The following is a 15525-nucleotide window of genomic DNA, read 5'->3' as shown; positions in this document are numbered from 1 at the left end:
TTACTCTTCCTCCAAAGCTCGCTTACGCTTCACGCAATGAAAAAGATTACCGCTTGGAGCCTCACTTCAATTCTACCCTGAGCTAATATTATATTTCGATGGACAGGAACGGTGGAGCGCCAAACAATGCGTCAGAGGGTCATTTTCTACCCAGGTTTCTTCTGCTTTTCGGTTCCCACTTTGCACAAAGACCTCGACGTCTGTCATAACGTTGTTCCTCGTAAGATGGCTTCAAGAAAGGATTCAAAGGTACGTCGTTTGGCGCATGCAGGTCCTCATGAATGAGCCTCAGAGTCATTTCATCAAGAAATCGACGGATACTCTGGGACAAGATGACGTACATGAGCGCACAGAAGTAAGTTCACACACTCTTAGCTGGTACATTGGTTATGTTGACCTCGGCGTAGGACTCATCAGATGGAAACAAGAACACAAAGGTATATTATCGGTTGGAGAGCTTCCGTTCACTGGTCAACTTTTCGCGTAGGTCCCCGACCCGAAATTAGTAAATGAACCTCGGAAGGAGAACGAACCGGTTAGCCCTTGTTTATCTCTTTGGAGTGTTCAATAGAAGCTATCTGAACCTACGTCAGGCTGTGAACAAGGAGAAACCCACGATCCAACAATCTTGGGAGGCAGCTATGAAGAAGGTGGATATAATCGATGGTGACCTAGTACAGGGCTATAAAGAAGATATTGATACGCTGCTGGTGTTCGTGAGTAGCTGGACAGGACGTTCAGGTTCATTTACTCACGTTCTCTATTACCGTCTTCCCACAATAGGCCGGTCTGTTTTCTGCGGTTGTTACGGCTTTCACCGTCGAATCATACCAGTGGCTACAAGACGATCCAGCAGAAATCACGTCCATGCTCCTCAATTCAACTGTCGTACTCCTCACACAGATTGCTCAGCAAAATGGCAGCAATCAGTCTCCGCTCCCATCTTCACCCCCGGCCTTCGCACCTACTCCCTCAGCCATACGGATCAACACCTTCTGGTTTCTCAGCCTCACCCTTGCTCTCGTTGATGCCTTGTTCGGGCTGCTTTGCAAACAGTGGCTTCGCGAACATCAGCGACAAACAAATACCCATACACCGGACCAGGCGCTAGCACTCCGTTGGCTGCGTCACCAAAGCTTCGAGAAGTGGCACGTTTCGAAAATCCTCGTATCTCTCCCAATACTACTCGAAATTGCGCTCTTCCTTTTCTTTGCTGGAATATTAGATTTGTTATGGACTCGTCACACTGTCCCTTTTGCAATCGCTCTCGTCGTTGTTGGACTGGCCACCTTATTCTACCTCATGACCACCATACTCCCTGGCTTGAGCATGATCCGACAAGTTCTTCAAATTCAGCCCTATTCCGCTTTTGGATTTCCACTGGACCCACAAAAAATGTACTCCTTACCAGCAGTCGACTTGATCTGCCCCTACAAATCCCCGCAATCGTGGCTCGCATTCCGTCTCCTTTCGGCCATATTTCGCCTTGGGCGCCACAAAGGCTTCCTGTACTCCTTCATTCTCAAATTCAATCCATCTTGGAGATGCTACGGACCGGATCCTCAAACTGTTTTCAATACAGTCGTCTCGAAGAATATCTTGGACGTCGCCGCTTGGCCATCATTCGACCTCAATCTCATACAACGCTTCTCGAGTATTGAAAGATGTCCCGATCTGTATGGGTTGAAGGGTTTACGATGGCTTGTACAGGAAACTCGGGACACACCGTCCATGATTCCGCATCTGAAAAATGTGCTCGCAAGGACACCTCTTCATCTGATCATGCCCACTGTCTTTGATTGTTGGGATTCACCAGTTGTGTTCGACTTCGAGTCCGCATTCGAATCTCCTCGTACTAGGATCATCGAAGATTTATTCGATGATCGATGGTCAGAACATGATTTAGCTTTAACCTGCCAAATCGTAGCCTTCCGGCATTTGTTGACTACCTCTGGCCATGACTCTTTGGAAAGTGGACGGCTGGAGACTGCAGCAGAAAGGCTCTGGCATCGTATACTCGGTGAGCGTGTTAATGGCCGATTTGCGTACGCGCTTTTCTGTCCCGAGGAGTCGTTACTGGCGCCATCAAAAGCTTCAGGGCACATCAACGCCTTGAATTTCTACACACGCCATTGGGATCAAGTGGATATTCCAACCCAAGTCCGACTGGTGGAGAGGCTGTCTACGTCCATTCTTCCCTCTCTCAAACGGTTATCGGAGCACGACATTGGAGCTACAGTCCTGTCGTCCAGACATGCACTCAAGTTTTTAACTTTGGTGAATGACAAGATCTGGAATAAAAAGGACTTCTGCTTTGATTCTCTTCATGTTAATAGTTGGATGGACGTGTTGAGACACGTGCGGCGCATCCATCGGTTGCCGCTTCTGTATTTCAAACCAGTTTTGGGCCACTTTCCAATAACAATGGACGAGATGAAGAAGCTTTTGGACGGTTCATCAGGATCGGTATCAGAAGTCCTCGAGCCCTTGTTGGATCTGTGCGAGCAGTGTTGGGACAACCCAGGCAGTACAAGCTCCGGGTTTGAAAAAGAAGGTTTCATCAAGACGTTTGCTAGTCATATAAATGACATGGTCTCGCTTCCGGCGCCGAGTGGTTCTCATCCGACTTCATCGACCCATGTCCGACCGCAACGACTGTCCTCGATCGGATCCTTTATCATCGACTCACAACGGGGTCTCGACTTCCTGAAATTCGTCAACGAGAAATTAGTGGACGACATTTCATTCCATTTTCCGTCTAGAAGCGAAAGTATAGGGCTTTGGGTGGACGCTTTGGGGTGTGTACAGGTTTTTCGTGGACTGCCGTCCGACTATTTCAAACCTATCCCAAGGCTTAACGAGCATGCGGAAATGATGGGTTGGTATACACCAAGAAGCGTATTAGGCGGGATTGAAAGCGAAGAGGGAGGTCGGAAAACTGAAGCAGTCAACAGAATTCCTCACCAGGATAACGAAAAAGCGATAAACGAACGGGAGCCACCATCTGCAAGTCCCAGTTGTGAAAAGCAAGGACTCGGTGCTTGGAGAAACTCGGGAGCGGAGATATTAGCAACCTTGGGCGGTGATCAAGTCAAGCAGCCGGATCGTGAGGGAGTTTCGGAAGTGAAAGGGGACAACCGCATCGTAGCGCACAGCATCGTTGTGGGCGGGGATGGAGATGTTGGGGGATCGGGGGCAGAAAATAACGTCTGACTTTATCATAGGCTATCGACTTTGGATAGCAATGAAGCTAATGAAGCTACAGTCTCACTGACTACAGTACCAATGGACAAGAAACTAGTCATTTAATGAAAACTACGCAATATTTGACGCGAATTGACGCCAGGCGATATGTAAAGCTTGCGTAACAGTACACGCAGAGACGGGCTGGAAAGACTGCGTCAAGCGCCCGCGGAACGCCCAGGTCCGGAAGACTGTCACAGGCTGACGGCGCCGGGTCACGTACACACCCATGCATTCTTTTTCTCACACTTCGGTCTTCTTCCATTCCCTCGCCTTTGAGAACCGGTTCAACAACCCTAAGACTCTTCCCACCAACCCCACCTCACCTCCCTAACTTAACATGTCCACTGCATCCAAAGGTACTTGCCTCATAACCGGATCCGCACAAGGAATAGGAAAAGCCATCGCCTTACGTCTAGCCAAGGATGGATTTGACGTCGCTCTCAACGACATCGTATCGAAAGAAGCTCTACTGAAAAAATTGGAGAATGAAATCCTTGAGTTAGGTACTGGAAGGAAGGCACTTATTGCTATGGGCGACGTGTCGAATGAATTGGAGGTTCAAGGGATGGTCGATAACGTTGTTCGAGTTCTCGGAGGATTGGACGTCGTGAGTACCAGTTCTGCTACCAATATCTCGGCTCACTGCGTACAACTGAAGATGGTAGCTAACGCTGGAATATGTCCTGCTTGTCATATGACGGAAAGTACGCCTCGCGCCCAACTATTCAATTCACCCGAGCTTCCCTGTAGTTTCAGTGACCGGCGAAGAATGGGACAAAGTCTTCTCCATAAACTCTCGTGGAACTTTCCTCTGCTACAAATACGCCGCCATCCAAATGATCAAACAAGGTCGTGGCGGAAGAATCATAGGTGCATCCTCTGCCGCAGGTAAACAGGGAAGGAAATATTGTATGGCTTATAGTGCCACCAAATTTGCGATCAGAGGGATGACTCAGAGCGCTGGTGAGTAATTTGAGAACTCATTCAATCTAAACAAGTGATCTCGCGAGTACGATTTAGCTTGGGAACTTGGAAAGCATGGAATCACAGTGAACGCTTATGCACCTGGCAAGCCCTCCCAGTTCCTTTATCAATTCCGCGAGTATAACGATCTCAAACAGGCGCAATCGAAACCGAACTGGGTATGTATCTGACAGTAATTTCTAAAGTTCGTCCTCACCGGAGTTCTCAGGTCGTAACCTAGTCGTGGAAGCACAAACCCTCGATCCTGAGATATCCAAGGCATCCGTAAGGCGCCTTTGTTCAAAATATACATCCAGATAAGCATACGTTGCTTTTCTTACAGTGGACCAACAACCCCTCCGGTCGTTGGGGCGAACCAGAGGAAGTAGCCGCACTTGTTTCTTTCTTGGCTTCGAAAGATTCGAACTTCGTAACAGGCGAGTATCACCTTAGGATCGGTAACTGAAACGTAACTTACCTTGGAAACTCCTAAAATTTTTCAGGCCAAACGGTAAGCTAGTTCTATACGCTATCCCTTGAGTGATGACTTCCTGTACTTAATCAGATGAGCGTGAACGGTGGAAGGTACTTCGATTGAAAGTAATTCAACAAACGACCTTTGTATTCCTTGTAAATGTAGAATTCATCTCTCGTCTACGTTGAATTTTGAACACAAACCGCAAGCTCGTTAATGACCAAATCACCTCGAGGTGGAACAACATTGGATCGCATTCTAACGAGAGATCAGAAATCATTTCTGCATTAACGTTTGAACTCTCCAACATGTACGGTTGGCAGTCGCTACAATACTTAGGATGTGGGTTCAGCTTTTTCGTTGCGTTGACAGGTACATTTTGGAAGTGGTATCTACGGCACCACAGGATTTTTTTGCTTTTTTCCCGGCTTGGTGATTGGCGGCCGCTACGCCGTCGGATCCGAAGGCTGGCTTCGGCTTCGGTTGATGCTGCCCCGAGTCTAACGCTACGTACTTGACAAGCGGCTAACACCTCGGATCAGAACTTGCCGGCTGTCGATACGCGAAACCCAACAAGGTGAGAGCAATAAAATTGAGTTGCACCTCATAGATCTAAGGACCATTTCCATCGAAGCTTCCTACGCACGAAATCAAGCAGAAAGATCACATGTAGCTGATACAAAAAATCGTAGAATATACACCTTTCTGACTCGGAGGCCCTAATGAAAATTCTCATCAGGATCAGGATCATCCTCCCGCATACTTCTCAACTGTGCCATCTCCAAATCCGTTAAGGTCTCAGACTCATATTCCACCGCTACCTCTAGCCTCTCTTTACCCTTCAAAGACCACCGCCCACCTTTACTACACCTCGAACTTGATGGAGTTGATTTAGATTCGTGAGATCCCAGAGGCGAGGGTGGCTCATTCGGATTCGGAAGGTGGCCGTGTGGATGGAGTTGGTTATCCTCTGGATGTGCGATCTCTCTACGAACATTAAGTATAACCCGGTTTCCGAGAACGCATGACAGTGCTATTGACCATCCAATCGGTACTTCGATAAGGGTCAACTAACAAAAAAAAACGACCATCAGCACTCCATCTATTGAAAAAAAGTAACCGTAAGCACAAACATCAATTGCAAAGACGAGTAAATTCGTCAAATAAATCCCGAACATTCTAATTCACGTGGCGTCGGAGATGATTAAGCACTACAAGAACGGAGAACAAACAAAAAAAAACTCACACAAGGAAATATGCAATCGAATCGCGAATCAACATCCCAACCAGCTTCCTCCCCGACTGAAAAGGCGATCCACTCGTACGGAACGTCTGGTATCCGCGGAACAACGCCAAACAACAAAGTACCGTTTCAAACGCCAATATAGGGATCCAAAACGCATAGAAACTCGAAGATACGGTCAAAGGCAAGCAGACTACGACTCCTTGTAACTGTAACGAGATTGCTGTTTTGAAAATTTCAACACAAACAGTCCCGGTTCAATTATCGTAATCAACATCGATCTTGAAACCACACTAACCGGTAAGGTTTGATAACACAACGCCCATAATAGCAGCCGCCGTAGCTGAGGTGAGTATAAAGGTCGCCACCATTGCAATTAGGACTTTCTGATTTAGAGAATACAATGCGTATAGCCGCATCTGCAATATCGCTACGTAGCAAGAATGAATCAAATCAGCTAAGATAACAACGAGCGGAATAACGTACTTTCTGCGATCATGCACGCAAGTAAGCCGGTCCATCCTTGCCATTTGAAAAATTGCAAGCCTGAGGTGGGGATGGAAATAAAAGTTCTTTCGTTGGACGATTCCGTTGCGATGAAGATCATGATACTTACAACTATTAATAATGGAGAAGCACAGTCGATTGATAAGCCACCGTTATTCCGTTGATGAACACGAGATCCACTTACAACTGGAGAAAGTTCAAAAGCGATTCAGCCCAAGCCACGAAATGATTATGAAGGACTACTAACCGAATTCGTATGGGACGACGCAAAGAGGGCTAGTAACACATAAGTATCGTTGTAACCGACCATCTTATCCAACCGGATCGACGGGACAGGAACACACACCGTAATTGTTGACACTTAAAAAAAGAACGGTATTTAGATATTGTTCCTGTCAATCAAGGCAGAGCTCACATGACGGATGCAAACGTATAGTAACGGTTCTAAAGTAGGAAAAAACGTGCACGCGGTCAGACGCGATGCTTTATCTTGAGCGGAAAACTCACGAGTAAAAATAGCATTTTTCCAGCAGACCAAGGACTTCTCTTTTCCCATCGTGTAAGTTTTTCATGTGCTCTTCAGCGCGTAACAATATCGAACTGACCCATATTAGTTCTATCTGCCGGATGAGAGAAGGCGCTCGACATGAGTGAAAAACAGGAGCGGGAAGGGAGTCAGAAGAACACGCACCTCGTCGTCTAGAGTAATTACTGCGTCCGGAAGATGAGCGGGTTACTGGCTAGAAATCAAATCATGATAGGGACTGACGATGGTCGAATATAATGACAGTACTTGAAGCCACTAGAACGAACGATGGAAAAAAATCATCAGAAGAGTGTTTAATCTGAGAAGCGAGTTAAAGACTCACATTCTGAATACCTAGTTACCTGTATCGCCTGCAGAACATGTTCGAAGCTCAAAAACGTTCCAACCATTCCAACGAAGCCGACGAAGCCCAGCACAAAGAAGAAAGTATTGAGGGAGAAAGGGCTGCTGCCACACTGCCCGAGTTCGCCAGTACTGGGGAGTCAATAAGAAAAGCCGCGCGAGGAAAAGAAGGAACGCAGATATTATAGTCGCCTCGGTCTTTAAGGCGATTCAGCATAACGAGATACCTGTCACTGTAAGCTTTCCCTTCCTTTTCTCACGATGCGGTGTTGAGGGTCCGATTGTGAACGCCCGAACTGTTGAAAGCTTGCTTGTGAGATATAAGTCGTATACATCATGAAGATGTCCCCTTTGTTTGATGATCATTCAGAACTTCCGCCTTGGGGAAATATTTCATTCGTATCCAGGACAGCGGCAAGATATCAACATTCCAGACGTTTTAACACGATATGAGGGCTGACGTTGAACCTTTGAAAAAGCACTGCCAGAATATTACTTGAGGTGGCGGCCTCGTGCCCAGGCGTTCCGGGCTTCACTGCGAATGTGACAAGGACGAACTTAATGCGACCCATGGGAAAGCCAGGTTGCCCTCGAACTTCCTACGTAATTGCAATCGCGGCATGATCATCGCCCGCTTTGGACAGCGTGAGGGTCCCAGACATTCGATTCAGATCCGGGACCATACTCGCTGGATAATAAATAATGATACAGTACAGCTTTAAAACTCCCGAGCATTGGCAGCTCGTGGGGCAGCGGCTGTGAGAATATAAAGGACGAGTTGAGCTGCAATATGATAACGACTGAAAGTCCGGACGCCCACCCGATCTCGATCAACGCTTATCGAATCCTTCGGGTTCGTTACTTGACCGAGTCATCTAAGGAACGAACAGTGATCATATCAAGGGGAGTAATTGAGGGCAGGATCAGTCAATCAGTTAAATCGGTACGGTTCATGGATCTATAGCGTTCATCTTGTAAGTCTTGCAAGTACTGAATAGTACTTAGCATAGATTATGACTCTTTGGTAAATATAAGCACGTCTGGACTACCGGGGTGCGTAACGCCACGAGGCAGTGCTCCCGCCGTGGGCGAGTCGGCGCCGTGCCATTTGAACCAATCCCATTCTTCGCGCTCGATCACTACTTAATTATTGCCTTGTCATTGCCATTGCCTTCGAATACACTGCGAGGTAAGAGTACCGGAAAGATCTAGAGTGTAGGGTTTACGAACTCACGAACTCGGTTTTCCCGAGGTGCCCGATACCGATTAGTTACTAGGTAATTGCCCGCCGCTGTCCTGCAACTCTAGTCTGTGCAGGCGCATTGTTCGAGTAAATGGCCTAAAACATTCGTGAGTGGTCTGCAGGTCGACAAGTTCTTGATGCCTCATGGTGTCAATTCCATATTCCAGCAAGGTTCCGTCGCCGCCCTGTTCGTCCGATGTCATATTGACTCGTCAATGTAACCAAGTTTTAACCTTTTCAAGCCGTCTTCAGCTCAAGTGCTTTGCTGTCAAATTCACATTTCGCGTATGAGCGGTCCTTTTATGGTGGATAATTTTTTCTTCCCTTCCCATTGGATAACTTTCTTCCTTCCATCTCCCACATACATGCCCTTCTTTCAAAATGCAGTCTCTACGACGATACGGAATGGAAATTTTGCTTGTGTCGCTGGAGGCCAGCTCATCGTTCATCCCCAGTCGCAAGAACCAACTGCTCTGATCGACCTCAAGCACCAGGTTCGTAATTGCCTCGATTTCAGTTCCGGTAGGCTATAGCTGATTTATGGCAGTTTCCGTTGGTGCCCCGGGGGAAGATATTTTTTACTAAAACAGGTAGACGGACCTCTCGACATAGAAGCCGACGTCGTCACTGCAGATGAGGGAAACCTCTCTGACTGCCACCAAATCAGAAGAGTTGTCTGCACCCAAACGATGTATTACACAAACGTGGTTGACGTTGGGCACAATCCCATGAAGTTCTGTGTGGTTAAGTACGGTGGAAGACATGCGCACGAGGTCGTTATTGCTTTTGCTCTCTTAACGACAGTGAAGATACCCGTCAAATGCCGCCTGGTAAGCAGATGAACTTATTATACGTCAGTGGGAAAGAACTCACGCTGACCTGAATAGGTTTAGCTCAACGATTTCTTGACAATGAAGACCTACCAGTCACAGGCCTCTCCGATGACCTTGAAATCCTCAAAATTCACGATTCTGGACTTGAAATGACCGTGTGCACGATCCCGAATCTATGGGTCCAGCCTTCCAGCGGTCACTTGTGCGTTATGCCGAGCCTTCAGAGGGGCCGTCGGAATCCGGTAAGCTCGTGGTACATGTTGAATACCGGGTCGGGAGAAACAGAGCTTAAACTCATCCCCCCTGTTTCGTTGACATCGTAGTACCTCGACGACAGGGAACCCATTCGGCATGTAGGCGTACATGTTATCTCGCTTCTTGCATCTGAGAAACCAGTAGCCGAGATCAAAAAGCAGTGCTTAGCCGACATCCGGAGTTTCAGGCTGGACAGATTATTTAGTTCCGCGGAAGCAATACATGTGCTCAGGAGGTGGACTTAGAGCGGGGGTCCACGATAATACTAACCCCGGAGTGAGTTACCTATTTTTTCCCCTATTGAGGAAGAATCTTCACCACCTAATAGGGAGGCCCAATATCAAACGGATCGTCTGTGTAGTATATACTGCTTGGCTATCACAGGCACACTACGTCTTTCGCGTTCTTCACATTACACCCAAGAATTTTCCACGGTTTAAACGTGAGCTATCTTACTTCTTCCTCCAAAGTCTTTCGTCGTGCATCGTCAAATCGTCTAGGGTAGTCGTCACGCCTTGTGTTTCTGGTGGTCCGACAACCACAAGTGTTTAACTGGTTAACTGGAACAAAGAGATATACGCAAGCGTGCGATTTTATCCGATGATTACGAAAGGGTTTAACCTAGAGGCGTCCGATGATTATGCTCGTGTTCATGGATACTTGGTTCAGACGAGCTTCACTGCAATACTTCGAACGTTGCTTCATTTGGTAAGTGATCCGACTCCCGACGCCTTACGAGTTCTGGCATGAAGTCGTGCTACTTCTAGGAGCCAGTACGGAACTCGAATGAACGACGCCAATCAAGTTGTCAATTTAAGCCTCTACTTGGCAACGTTTCTTCGTGGTCGATCACGGGTAGTTTCATATGGTACAGCTCCTTTAATTTTAGACTGCATCGGTCTTCAACGTAAGCAGGAATTCTGTCAATTACGTCACACTGCAACCCTTCGTTTGGAACCACCATGATCACACTGTACGATATTGGGCCATGCAAAGTTCCTGGTGTAAAAGGGTACTCCGCCCATGTTCGTAAGATAATGTTCGTGGTTTTTGCCAGTGATATCCGTTATGACCGCTGATGGGACTTGTTATACTGGTATTTAATAAGTTACACTCTCAACTACAAGAAACTTCCCTATATAATTCAGCTTGTCGACTACCTGACACTCGAACCGACCGCCCAGTCCCTCGGCGCTACCCCAACCACAAAGCGACTGGATGGCTCCCCTCGCTGGACGGTTCCTTTCATACACGACTCTTCATCCGGTCGTACCGTTTCAGATTCCTTTGCCATAGCCGAATACCTCGAGACCACATACCCCAATACACCAAGACTATTCCCACCGGGCACGAGGGGATTACAAGCAGCGTTTTGCGATGCTGTCATACAGAAACTTGTGGCTAGTGGTATCGTTTCAATTGCGAGACCGAAGATGCAGGATCTGGGTACAGAGGTGGTGAAAGAGAGTCTACGAGTGAAATACAGGAATACTGATCCTTCGGCGATTCCCAAAGCAACGGAAGTTAATCAAGAGGCTCTATGGGAAAAAGGCAAAGACATTTTTGACAGGTTAGCAGATGGATACCCAGCGTTAGTCGAAGGGACATCCCCCATTTTCGTGATGGTGACCGAACCGGTATTCGCAGACTTTGCACTAGGCGGTTTGCTATGGGAGTTCATGGTCGCATTTGGAAAGGACAGCGAGGAGTGGAAGAAGATGGAAAACTGGATGGATGGTAGAGTAGGAAAGCTTGTCGAGGTATTGGATACTATTGAGACATCTGAAGTTGGCCAGGTTTAAGGAATCTATAAGTAGCAATAGGGGTTTTGTTATTAAGTGGCAACGCACGGAGTTTTCAACCGACATGATGGCTTCTTCTCCAAGGCTTGGACGGTTAAGAAAGAACGTACCGACGCACCTTACACCCCTGCAACGGCATCGAAAAACTTCAACTTCTTCAGTGTTGAAGATGGGGGAAAACGAAGAGTAGTCCGCAGTGCCTAGCGCGTCATGTGATATAGGTTGGAGTAAGCAACCACAAATAACGCGTGCGCGTGTGGCCGCGCAGTGTTGGACGGGCGCACCGTAGTCTGCTTTAATTTGGGGCCCTTTACCCGTACCTCGAATTTATGTCACATGACTTTCACATGGGTGTGATTATCGATAGATAAACAAGAAGAAAAGATAACGATAACGGACGCGTCCAGACATTTCTACGCGTTTCATGGCAACTGAGTCGCCCGACCTAAAGATCCCATATAATTCAACGGAGGGACGACATATTCTTCTTCAAGCTGCCCTAGGCTTCCTTCCTTTCATCATCGAGATCGCAGCCCAATTCTTTGACCGCCGAGATATTCTAGTCAGGACAGCATGTGGATCAGGAAAGACGGGAACCATTGCTCTTATTGCTGTGCTTCTGGAGAGCCTGCGAAATAGACAGGAATTTTGGAGTTAATGTGCAATAGAACAATGACTGTAGCATTTCAACTTACTGATTCGTCAATAACCGCCTGAGGCGGTGATTGTGAGTGTAAACTGGTAGTTGTGGGCTGCGAAGCTGCATCTGGCAACGGTATTTCATCAACGTCACCCGCGCAGTCAACAACGGATGCCTTTCGCTTTCGTCCGCGAGCTGACAAGCCAGGTTGGTGAGAGGGAGTGGAAGTCTGCCGGCTGAGGAACTCGGCGACTCGAGGTAAAGGATTGTGATCTGTTTTCGGCCGTTTAAAGAGCGGCTCGCAAGGTGTTTCGTAAACGAACAAATTGGATGATGATGGAGAGGGGAAGGAATAAGCTTCATAAGGATTAGGTGGGCGAGTTTGTGACAGAGGTGTGGCAGTTGCCAACAGAGGAAGGTCTTCGTTAGTTGGAATACTTTCAGTAAACGGGTTATGATTTTCTCGATTAACAATGATTATTTGATTATTCCTTTGTTTAAGTTTGATATTCGGCCCTCGAGGACGTCGAGGCCTCGAAGTATTGGTTGGATTCAGCAGATTTTATGGGACTTCGGTCGGATAAAGGAACGCGTATCGCGAGGTTTTTCTGGCGGGTCGGAGTCGCAGGAGTGTAGGTTGTGAATGTGAAGTCCATTAGAAGAGCATATCGTAGTGTTCTAAGGAATAAACGAGGGAGACAGGTCGACGCGACGACGCTTGTTTATCGTCGCGGTGGAAGGAAGTACTCAACAAACATTCTGTCATGGAAGCAGAAGTCCACATCACATGATTTAAATATTTCTATATACGGAGTTACAGGTAAAGGGCCGCGTTTTCAAGCAGACTCCCAATCAAGCAAGCTATCAGCTCGGATGGGAGTCTGCCTAGGGGAGACTAGGCGCACCGTACACCTTGGTGCCCTGCCTTTGAACGTGGGTGGTGGTTTCAACTTTCTGGGCAGCGCCCATGGGGCACACGTTTTGAGGCAGCTGCCCTTGAGTGACCTGCCGAGTCCGGCATTCTCTTGGATGACAACTAATCTAATCTGATCTGATATCCTGAACTCCGATATCACCGATAGTACTTTCTCGGACAAGAGTCACAAGACTTGGACAAGCCTTGCCATACATGGTGGGAAAATCAGTTCAGGGGCACTCAACCACTGGTGCCACTGTGGCGCGTGTTGTGCGAAGATTCAAGAAAGACTGGGCAGGTAAAACATCATTGCCACATTGCTGTCTCGTATGCTTTTTGTAGTCATTTCTCACCCCATGACATAACCTCAGGAAACTGCAACTTGTTTTGTTTGTCGCATGACTATTAACTAATACATTACGGTGATACAAGTTGATATTTAGAAATCGGGAGAATTGCCCAGCTACATGTTCATCGAAAGTCGCTGGCTAGAACCTTCCGACTGTTCGACTCGTGCAGTATCAAGCGGATTTTGCTGATCTGTAGCGGGGGAAAACGTTCACTCACTACTTCCCCGATGAATCAAGAAAACGCGTACCTATCATGGCGGCCACATCTACTGCTGCCAGTCCCAGGTGCAGCCCCAACGGGTTCTTGAGTAGGTGTCGTTACGACCGAGTTCCCCGGCGCATTCTCCAAGATCGGTAAAAGGTACTCCTACAACAGAAATCGATACCATCTCAGCCTTGAGTTTCAGAAAGATCATCAACGAAAATACTGACAATGGCTTCTCCTAATTGTTTGAACTCTTCTTCAGTGCCCTGTTGTCTGTCCATTGCCGCACGCCATCGCTGTAACAGGGAATATTAACCCTATACTCAAGGTTTTACGAATTTGAGCTCATCGGAAGACACGTACAGGATCTAAAACGAAGTTCACCGAATCTCCGTATTCGTCCAAAATATCTTGCACACTAGAGAAGTATCAATATACGAGTTACTTTTATCATAGGTTTTAGAGCGTACGATGGGAGCTTGGGTGTGGCGTTGTTCGACATCTTGAAGTGTAAAGATTATACGAGTAGGGGAGGAAGAGGGCGAAAGTGCGATTGTGGAATAGATACAAAGAAACCAAAAATCCACTGCTGCTTTTATAGTCAGCCACACGAGAACGAGGTCCCATTCCATAAAAACTCCCCATCCTAAAAGGGAGATGTAAAGATAAAGAGATCTCGATGTACTTAACAAAGAGAATTTGCAATACCGTCCAATTCTTCCGTTGAAATGACCTCAATGGGCCGTATCCCGTATGTTCTAAAAAGCCAAGCAGTTGTTCCGTCCACAAAATGATCATGCACAAACCACGTCTGTTATGAGACAAGTTCGCCTGTATTGCACTTGGGACAACGTTAAGCGCTGTCGGTCAGCCACAAGTAATTGTTATTGAACAATTGGAGAGGTCTGAGATTGCGGTCCAGATATGGGCTTTCAGTTGGCGTGGCTCCGGCTCCGAATCCAAATAATGGCCTCTTGAACAATTGACACCGAAAGTAACCAAACTGCACTGATCATGATTGGAACGTGGCTTTACATGTGAGATTTGGCAAATTCCTCCCTTTGGCAGGGACCCTGAGACTTCGAAGCTAGGACCTTGGATGGGTCGGCCATTACGCGCCATATATACATGAACCTTGGTATAAAATGGACGGAAAGTTAGGTTGACTCACGTTTAACCAGAACAGTTAACATCGTAGCGATTTGTTACTACCAACTGTAGCCTAGCCTCCTTACAAATCCACATCCCCACACTACCATCATCTCCTAACATGAGAAACACTCCCTTCTCCGAGACCAACACTTTGCTCTCTCGCGTCTCCAACGGTGTTATCGGGATTACTACAGAACCCACCGTCCGCACCGACTCTCCCCTTCCCTCCACTTCGCCCAGACATGACCCTCCCGACCAACACAATACGCAAATCATCGGTACTGCCGTTGAAAGCACCGGCAAACCGGTGGCGGTCGAATGGACATCCAAACCTAACACCAGCTCTACCGTCAGCGACCCCGAATTCTACAAAGAGCTCGATGACATCGACCTCACAGAGATCGCGAGCGTATACCAAGCTGCTCTCAAAGTCACCATTATTACAGCCATTCACGGATATTGGACTCGTCCGGAACGATTTGTGGATGTGCGGCACCCAGTTTATCGTAGGATGGCTCATGAAGTGGTTCGCCGGGGCCATCGTTATCGCTATGTCAGAATCCCAGCACCAGAAAACAACCAGACATCGGATTCGGAGAAGAGTACGAGAGAGATTCCGAAGTGGAGGCTCGAGAAAGAAGCGGACGTAGCAATGGCTGCGGCTGGGTTGGCGTGATTGGAGGTCATGACTACCGTCGAGTTTCTCTTCTGGGTCCCTTTCGCAAATTTTCCTCCGATGTAGCCGTATGGGTTTTTTTACGTTCGGACCTGGATGGCTAGTACATATTGCCTTTCGTACCATATCT

The 15525-nt window shown here is 47.4% G+C and overlaps 7 protein-coding genes across 7 annotated transcripts; 5 read left to right on the top strand and 2 right to left on the bottom strand.

Annotated features, from left to right (window-relative positions):
- Positions 1-277: 277 nt before the first annotated feature.
- Positions 278-3213, top strand: E1B28_002887 (uncharacterized protein; the record flags this gene model as incomplete). Its single annotated transcript, XM_043159836.1, has 5 exons — positions 278-355; positions 408-437; positions 488-535; positions 594-716; positions 784-3213. 5 exons carry the CDS (start codon positions 278-280, stop codon positions 3211-3213), a joined length of 2709 nt encoding a protein of 902 aa, XP_043003442.1.
- A 282-nt stretch (positions 3214-3495) lies between these two features.
- On the top strand, positions 3496-4897 carry E1B28_002886 (uncharacterized protein). The gene is made up of 9 exons (XM_043159835.1): positions 3496-3853; positions 3905-3950; positions 4003-4209; positions 4267-4314; positions 4368-4388; positions 4439-4494; positions 4553-4646; positions 4713-4720; positions 4775-4897. The coding sequence occupies exons 1-9, from the start codon at positions 3584-3586 to the stop codon at positions 4805-4807; spliced, it is 783 nt and encodes a 260-aa protein (XP_043003441.1). The 5' UTR covers positions 3496-3583; the 3' UTR covers positions 4808-4897.
- A 418-nt stretch (positions 4898-5315) lies between these two features.
- E1B28_002885 (uncharacterized protein) lies at positions 5316-7370 on the bottom strand (the record flags this gene model as incomplete). The annotated part of the gene is made up of 11 exons (XM_043159834.1): positions 5316-5754; positions 5818-5863; positions 5931-6150; positions 6226-6357; positions 6414-6473; positions 6678-6794; positions 6850-6878; positions 6942-7054; positions 7126-7145; positions 7204-7236; positions 7304-7370. 11 exons carry the CDS (start codon positions 7368-7370, stop codon positions 5404-5406), a joined length of 1188 nt encoding a protein of 395 aa, XP_043003440.1. The 3' UTR covers positions 5316-5403.
- Positions 7371-8883: 1513 nt separating this feature from the next.
- E1B28_002884 (uncharacterized protein) lies at positions 8884-10114 on the top strand. The gene is made up of 4 exons (XM_043159833.1): positions 8884-9060; positions 9114-9396; positions 9454-9930; positions 9983-10114. Exons 2-3 carry the CDS (start codon positions 9387-9389, stop codon positions 9720-9722), a joined length of 279 nt encoding a protein of 92 aa, XP_043003439.1. The 5' UTR covers positions 8884-9060; positions 9114-9386; the 3' UTR covers positions 9723-9930; positions 9983-10114.
- A 429-nt stretch (positions 10115-10543) lies between these two features.
- E1B28_002883 (uncharacterized protein) lies at positions 10544-11531 on the top strand. The gene is made up of 2 exons (XM_043159832.1): positions 10544-10693; positions 10763-11531. The coding sequence occupies exons 1-2, from the start codon at positions 10617-10619 to the stop codon at positions 11454-11456; spliced, it is 771 nt and encodes a 256-aa protein (XP_043003438.1). The 5' UTR covers positions 10544-10616; the 3' UTR covers positions 11457-11531.
- A 505-nt stretch (positions 11532-12036) lies between these two features.
- Positions 12037-14069, bottom strand: E1B28_002882 (uncharacterized protein; the record flags this gene model as incomplete). Its single annotated transcript, XM_043159831.1, has 6 exons — positions 12037-12084; positions 12152-12533; positions 13611-13729; positions 13795-13863; positions 13931-13985; positions 14038-14069. 6 exons carry the CDS (start codon positions 14067-14069, stop codon positions 12037-12039), a joined length of 705 nt encoding a protein of 234 aa, XP_043003437.1.
- A 768-nt stretch (positions 14070-14837) lies between these two features.
- On the top strand, positions 14838-15395 carry E1B28_002881 (uncharacterized protein; the record flags this gene model as incomplete). Its single annotated transcript, XM_043159830.1, has 1 exon — positions 14838-15395. One exon carries the CDS (start codon positions 14838-14840, stop codon positions 15393-15395), a length of 558 nt encoding a protein of 185 aa, XP_043003436.1.
- Between the last annotated feature and the right edge of the window lie 130 nt (positions 15396-15525).

The sequence above is a fragment of the Marasmius oreades genome, chromosome 10, assembly GCF_018924745.1.
Source record: "Marasmius oreades isolate 03SP1 chromosome 10, whole genome shotgun sequence".
In the NCBI taxonomy this organism is placed as follows: Eukaryota; Fungi; Basidiomycota; class Agaricomycetes; order Agaricales; family Marasmiaceae; genus Marasmius; species Marasmius oreades.
This window is presented reverse-complemented; position numbering and strand designations above follow the sequence as displayed.